At 32.5% G+C, this 7,995-nt stretch overlaps 1 protein-coding gene across 1 annotated transcript; it reads right to left on the bottom strand.

Moving 5' to 3' along the window:
* Window positions 1-1,620: 1,620 nt before the first annotated feature.
* On the bottom strand, window positions 1,621-6,540 carry LOC132703750 (putative mediator of RNA polymerase II transcription subunit 26). The gene is made up of 3 exons (XM_060673194.1): window positions 5,615-6,540; window positions 5,397-5,459; window positions 1,621-4,054 (listed from the first exon to the last, which is right to left on the bottom strand). The coding sequence occupies exons 1-3, from the start codon at window positions 5,689-5,691 to the stop codon at window positions 1,732-1,734; spliced, it is 2,463 nt and encodes an 820-aa protein (XP_060529177.1). The 5' UTR covers window positions 5,692-6,540; the 3' UTR covers window positions 1,621-1,731.
* Window positions 6,541-7,995: the final 1,455 nt, after the last annotated feature.

Here is a 7,995-nt window from a genome sequence, read left to right as displayed (position 1 = left end):
CGCAATACTATGGTATAGGTTTGGTTAATTGAATTGAAAATGTTTGGGTTTGGAACATCGCTTTTTGCTTTATTCTTTAGGTTCTCATGAATCAACCAAGGTTTACCAAAAATTTTAACAACGCCTTTTCTATTATTGAAATAAATATGTTTTGGAAATATTAATACAAATCATCTTAATATGGTACTTAGAAGCTGTACATAACTTGTTATGACATTTTTTACCATCTGCATATATACGGTATGAACAAACTCGCGCCAGCACTATTGCCTTTTTATTATTTAAAAATACTTTTTTATTGGACATGCTGTATATTTATCTGATACTCGATTGCTACATCTCATTCAAACTTAAAATGTTATCTAGGTTAGTCTATTTTACTATGAAATTTAAAATAAAAATAAAATAATGCAAATTCCTTATTCGCTTCAAAAAGTTTACGATAATTGTTCCATCGTGATATGTATGAAAGAAGAAGTGTATACAAATCTTTGCGATAATATGTAGAATATAGTACAATCGAGGGACGTTACAGTTTCACGGCTACAAGGATTTTTTAAGTGTGCCCAAAACTGTATTACGCGAGGAAGAAGAATTTTATTGTAATTTAGGCAAAAGACAATGGAGGTGGTATTTTACTAGGAAATAAATATACAGAGAAACGGTATGATTGGTTGTTTAAGTTAGGAAATATTTTTATTTAGAAAATAAAATGGCTCCCCTATCTATCTACTGTTTCGCGTTTCAACGAAACTTTTGCCATAAAAATAATGACGCGAATCAGGATTCAATTAAACAACCAGTAAGATTAGATAATCCTAAAATCCAAGTTCACGTAATTGGGTAACTATATCAATTCGATGAGAGGATGGAAAATTTTTCAGGCTACACTACATGGAATATTACTCCTAATGTTATGACCAAAACGTGTAAAAAGTTTAATTTTTGTGATATTGTTAGTTTTTAATAACAAATTATAAAAGTTTTATATTTATACTACACGGAATATTACTTAAACTTTATACTAAACGATTTAATAAAAAAGTAAAAATGTTTCTAAAAGTTTATATACGTTTTCTACGACCATTTTTTTCTTTTGGGTGAATTTTTGCAAAACACCAGAGATACATTCGCGTGTCACGTGACCGTCAAAACAAACCTCCAAAACACCATCAGCATTTTAAATCACATTCGATATCTTACAACTTCAGTGTAGTGCATAACTAAGTATTTTAGAGTAGGGAGCAGAAACAATTATTTTCATAACTATTTGCTATATACGACATTCAGCACGAAGCTAATGAAAGTATGTATTCAGACTCTTAATAGGATTGTAACATCAAAAATCTGTCAATAATTTTTTGAGTACTTAAAAGCCTCTTAATTTAGGTTTTGGAGAGACGCTTAATCTACTGTGTATTACTACCAAGTGACGATGGCTGACCACTAGATTTTATTTGATATTCTGTCACGTTGCTACGCGCTTGGTGGAGAAATAAATAATTCATACACGAGAAAAATTGATCGAGCACATCTAGAAAAAACATTTAAATATATACATATATAATAAAAACAAAAGAGATAAAAAAAGAAACGATAGACCTAGGCTGGTCGGTGATTGAAAACGATAATAAAAATATTTTATAAACTTTATTAGCTATAAATATGAGAAGGTGATCGATTTAAAGTGTCACAAGTTGAATAATACCCTACTTTATAACGAAAATATCTTTAGCTAAAATCAAAATCACTGTCGTTTGATATTTTGCTGGCATTGTGCTTGATACTATCCGTGTCAGTATCCAACATCTCCAAAACGTTACTTGGTTCTGGCATACTTTCCCGTTGATCTGTTTTGTCATTCTCCTTGTTTGTACCACTCACTGGTTCATCCGTTAACACCTCCTCCCTATCTAAGTGCTCAGAATCTGGCTCAACTGGCTCCGATTGCAAGACATTTTCATTTTCTATTACTTGTTCTTCGAATCTTACTGTATTGTCTCTATTTGCTATGGTGTCAGAACTATCATTATTGACCTGCTGTTGATCTTCTGCATGAAACTGTTGGTCAGGACTTAATTGCTCTCCCTCCCCATAGTATTGAGCTTGCGTGTTAGGATCAACGTGTTGTTGCAGCTCTTGATTGTCTTCAATGCCGCCCTGATCAGGATAATAAGGCAGTCCGTTTTGATCATACTGCTCAATCATTCCACCAAAAACGTCTTGGCCATTTTGGTCATACAAGGCAATTGGCTGACCGTTTTCGTCATACTGTGGAATCAACTGACCGCTTTCGTCATACTGTGGTTCGACTAACTGACCATTTTGATCGTATAAAAGCGGCTGTCCAAATTGATCATATTGGCTGTAGTCGTACTGTATCGGCTGACCGTTTTCGTCATACTGAACTTGATTTTGTAAGTCATATTCTTGGTTTTCGTGATCTACGTTGTAATAGGATGCAGATTGGTCATGTTGAGTGGGTGTTTGAATAGTTTGATCATAATCGTTGATTTGCTCCGTTGGCTGGGTGTATTGTATTTGATTTTGTTTGTCCTGTCCCTCTTTTTGATTATCTTCCTCGTAATATGATGCAGGCTTGTCCTCTTGGGTAGGGTTTTCAGTATTTTGATTACTATCGTCGACTTGTTCCTTAGGCAGATTGTACTGCGCTTGATTTTCCAGAGCGTGCTCTTGCTTTTGGTTTAGTTCTTGGTTTTCGGTATCTGCCTTGTAATGAGATGTAGATGAGTTGTGTTGGGTAGTTCCTTCAGCATTCTCTTCCCGAACATAAATTGGTTTCGTTGATGAAATGTTAGACATTGCACTAGGGTTGGCTTCTGATATATTTTGTTGAATTGCTATTTCACATCCCTGTTGATCTGACTTGGGCGCATTTCCATTCCAATGTGATTCTTTTTGAGATTCTTCTGCTGCCTCGGTAGAGACATTAATGGAAACCTCTTTAATAGCTTCGTTTGCTAATTTTTTCTTCTCTACCGTCGGTAACTCGTTATTTGTATCGTCGAATAGACTTTGGTTATTTTTACTTTCTATATTAATTTCGGTCATAAAATCTGTCCTCTTTTCTGAAAGCCCAAATTCATGTTGCATTTGAGATAATTCGTTCTCATCTCCCTTGGTCATTTTCTCTGCTAGATCCTCTTCAGTTGTTCCGGGTTTGAAGTTCACATTTTCGGTAGTAAGTACATTCGAGTTTTCCGCATCTTGACTATCGCAAACTTTTCGTTCATGTTGCTTGCTTGCGTCTAATTGGAAATTTATTTTCTTAGAAAATTTCAAGGTATTTGGTAATGGAGTTTCCACCGTTTCACTTTCAGTGCTCGCCCGAAATGTTTCTCTTGTTCGTGGATTGTGATCGAAATCGTTTTTTTCATTTTTTTCATTCAACTTTTTTGGAAACTGATTGTCCTGGTCAGTAGACGAGGACGATTTGGAAAGGAAGTTGTTTTTCCCGTAATACCTCGAATAAATGGAGCTTATGATATCATCGGCTATAGATGTAGCTTGATTACTATCGGTCACCAAATTTTGTGAAAGTAATGATAACTTTTGTCGCCTCTGTTTTTCGTTTTCTATTAAATCTAGGTATTTCTGTGAAGATATGTTCTGCAAGTACTTGTCCAAAATATTAAGAGTTTCCTCGCTACTTAAATTGGTTTCTTTGCCCGTGTGTTCCGGCAATTTAATCTCTGGGACTTTGATAGATTCGCTGAGAGGATTTTCTACGTAAGTATGTCTTGGAGGCACCGAATTTAGTACGCTAGTGGAGCAAAACGGGACCTTTCTTGAGACAAAGGGCTTTTCAACGCTATTCAAATCTCTTTTGGTTGCATTAGCTATCCTGCACAAGTAGTTTTGATATTGAGTGCGCAGCACGTTTAGCCTTTCTGTTTTTGCGGACAGCATTGCAATTCTAGTTTCCACCCGTTCCAGATTTCTCATGATTTTTTCATTACGCTCTTGCCTTCTCTTGTCTTCCTCTAAAAATTGTTTGTACTGAGCCCGTAACTTTCGATAATAAGCTTGTTCCCTAAAAAGACGAAAAGACAATTGTTGTTTCCGCTTTTGTTGATTACGCTTAAGAATTAAAAATACATATAAAATTGCGTTCAAAATTGAAATGATGCGATACAGAGAAGTTAAAATGAACGAGACGGGTTAAGATTAAACTCGATTTGTTTTAAATTATAGGTTTAGGTTAGGATAGGTTTTATAAAATTAATTTTAACTTTATTAAGTATTTATGAAGTTTGGTTGGCAGTTAACTTTTAAACTTTAAACGGCAGGCCGAATATAATCTCATCCTCAATACGTTTTTTCGAAAACATTTAAGAGTAATCACTGACAACTCTTTTTCGTATTTGAAATTATTCAATTAATTGTTATTGCTGTTATAAATCGGCCGGTCCCGATGATCTTAAAACAATTATACGCCTATTCTTTTGCAATTACAAAAAGGTTACTGGTTAATGTTAGAGGTGCATTAAAAAAAATTAAGATTAGATTTTAATTTAAAAAAATGACTATAAATTTTTGCATTAAAATCAATTTTCTCACGTTTTATAACAATTAATACATTGGCGCGTGTTTTAAATTAAGTGCTAACTTGTTTACTGTTGAAATTACAAATTCAGAAATTTTAAAATTTAAAGAACTACAATTAGACATTGTACTAGTAATATTTAGGGAATTTAGATTGTGAGAACAAAAATTTTCATAAATGAATTATTGCCCTTAAATTGTTCTCAATTGTAACTTTGGTTAGTTTGGTAGTAATTGTAATAGTGCAAAATAATAAATTTTTTATTTAGCAAAGTAATTTTGAAACTAATTTTTAAATATGTTCGGTTCCTGGCGATGCTTAAAAATTAGGAATTAAATTTATTTTTAATTAATTAATTATTAAGTGGCTAAATATGCGAATACAAACTATTTTGCTATACTATTAGTACGTAGGTATTGATTTTGGATTAAATTTATCAATAAGTATAATTTCAACTCATGTTTACCAAAGTGACCATTAAATTTCTTCAAAGGGGAACGGCAAAGTCATAGAGATGAAAACTTACGCACTTATTTGAACTGTTTTTATTTATTTTTGTTGTAATAATATTCAGTACACGACGATTTCTTTTAACTTTTATTGTCGTGTATTTGACTTAAGGAAAATAGATCTCACCCAGGAAATGGCTGGAAGAGTCAATAGATCAAATGGTTGGGTCAGCAAAATATTAGTGTATAGTGTACTGGAGCCAAAATTCTAAGAAAGTAATAGGAACCAATTAATGTCATATTCTTAGACATAATATTTTGCCCGTTTGGACGTCCAAAACGCAACCTCAAATTATTTTCTTCTTTGAAAAAATACTTACTCTTCTTTGGCAACCTGAAGCATACCATTGAATTTAATTTCCAATTCCATTCGCTCTTCCTCACTAAAATGGAAAAATAATTAAAAAGTACCCATGATTTGTATTTATTTTTAATTTTTACAACGCGCATGTATCCGTATACCACTTTCAACGTCACCCTTTCCGAGTTTTACGATACAAACAAAAATAAACGCAAACAATAACACACATCTGCTTACCTCTTTTTTAATTTTTCCTGCAACTCAACGAACGTTTGGTAATATTGTTCCATTTTGGTGTGAAATTCCAATTCCATTTTCAAATGTTTAAAGTCTCTGTTTTGAAAACTGTCACTTGTTATTTGGTGCAACAAAATTATTATCAGTTTTTCATTGGAGCCCAGTCAGTCCGCAACACCGTTAATGTTCTTTTGAATACAGTTGCGGTAAAACTCGCACACCAATCTTTGATCATGCGCGTTTGTCGCCATGGTAGAAAAATGCAGTTCAAAAATTAGGGGTGAAACGTTGAATTACGGAATTGCATTCACGCAATTAAATTTTGTGGTAAGTATAGATGCGTTGGTTATATACATATCGCGTGCACGTCGGAGCTGCCAATTTAATTGGTTTTCATGATTGGCAATTAACGATAAATCAAATATGCTCTTCGGAAAATTGGTCGATGAGTACCGATCGAGTTCGCTGCATACGGTCGACTGGTAGAGTGCATGGTGATGTTTTACTTTTAAACAAAAATAATATTACAAAGGCAGAGGGGTTTATTTATTTGCGCTATGCGGAATCAAGGGCGTTCACGCGATTTTCGTACCAGGATAATATAGCCTATATATAAAATATATACTTGACCTTCGCCTGCAAAATGTTTTATTGTGGTTAATTCGAGCGAAACGTCAGATAGGATCGATAAGACCTAATGCATTATTAACAAACACGCACAAATGAAGGGAAGAATGATAGAGGGGTATTATTTAGTCTGAACTTTAATGAGTTGAATTTGAATAAGTAACTACATGTCTACATAATACCTGTCGTATAGGTTGTTTTCCGATATAATTAAAGAATTTAATTTACACGACGCATTTTATAATAACGACAAAATAAATTGGTGGTTAATTTTACATGTAAATATAATAATTTTTGGTTCCTTTTTGGAAAATGCTATATATACACGCAAATAGAACATTTTTTAACCAACTGGAAATTCAAGGAAGTACCAGATCTGAATATATATATATATATATATATATATATATATATATATATATATATATATATATATATATATATATATATATATATATATATATATATATATATATATATATATATATATATATATATATATATATATATATATATATATATATATATATAATGATATCCTCTACAAATGCCCTCTGGATGTCACTTTGGAATGCACACTTTTTAAGAAATATTGAAGAAAGGAACAAATATATAAGTTTTTGCACCCACCATACTAATAATGCATATGTAAATGTTTGACGGTAATCCAAGGTTACCGGCCTTATTTGCCGGCAAGTATTTGGTTAGTTTTGCTTAGTTTATTTCATATTTATAATGTACACACCCTCTCTCTCCCTGTCAACACAAAAACAAAAAAACAGAAACTAACCAAAACTACGCATTTCAAAAAATTGAAGCGAATAAAATCGCATGACAAAAATTTTTTGGTTAGGATGTTAAGGTTAAACCACATAGCTACTACACATATAGAGACCCTGCCTATGCCGAAAATGAACTTCTGAAGCAACAAAAAAAAAATTGAGAAAGTTAATTCAACTTTTAAATCTCGTTTATAACCAATGACGTTGTAGTATAAAATTATCAACATGGTCGCTGTCAGATCATCAATAAATGTGGATGCCGCATTTTTAAGGCAGTATTTTCTCAAAATATGCTCAGACCTCGTTAAATGTTCTCAAAAAACAACTTAAGTGTGTGGAAACTAACCAAAGCATTTTAAATCTAATTTTTCAGTTAGTAACGATTCTTCTTATTCTGTTCATTAATTCTAGCGGTGACGTCACAAAATATCTGTTTTCAAAAATAGTAAGTCTTCGATTCGAATCCACTCTAACGGATAACGTTACAGATTGTGACCCTATCGGACTTACTTACTTGAAGTGACCAGTCTTCAACATGATCAAACAAAAATGTGTTCTTAGAATCCTTCAAATTAGCTTTTAGTATGATTTGCTCTATATTATCATTATCTAACGAAATTTACCTCTGAAAGATAGCGCTTAAATTAAAGTATTTTGTATCACATACGACAGTGAATATTAAAAGAATATCCATATTCGATACTGGACGCCTATAATTTTGTATAAAAATGAGAGTCCATTGAACGTCCAGAGTTTCCTGAACTGTATCGATAGTGTATGGGCTAATTTGACATACATATACTGTATAATACCCTGTGTTTATACTTGTTTCGTCTGCTATACTAGTCGATATTTGATATTTATTATTTAAAAGAAAAATTTGTTGATAACATTTTAACAAATTTTGCAAAGTAGAATTAAAAAATATCAAAATAAGTCCAAATATTCAAAGAATTTTACAATTCTCGCACA

Source organism: Cylas formicarius, unplaced genomic scaffold (genome assembly GCF_029955315.1).
Source record: "Cylas formicarius isolate icCylForm1 unplaced genomic scaffold, icCylForm1.1 PGA_scaffold_10__41_contigs__length_53128322, whole genome shotgun sequence".
Lineage (NCBI taxonomy): Eukaryota > Metazoa > Arthropoda > Insecta > Coleoptera > Brentidae > Cylas > Cylas formicarius.
Note: the sequence above shows the minus strand (reverse complement) of the source record. Positions and strands in the feature narration are given on the sequence as shown.

Coding starts and splice junctions, on each gene's coding strand:
- LOC132703750 (XM_060673194.1), bottom strand. CDS start 5,691: ATGGAATTGGAATTTCACACCAAAATGGAACAATATTACCAAACGTTC. Junction 5,460..5,614: donor CAGGAAAAATTAAAAAAGAG/GTAAGCAGATGT, acceptor TTTCCATTTTAG/TGAGGAAGAGCGAATGGAAT. Junction 4,055..5,396: donor CTTCAGGTTGCCAAAGAAGA/GTAAGTATTTTT, acceptor TCGTCTTTTTAG/GGAACAAGCTTATTATCGAA.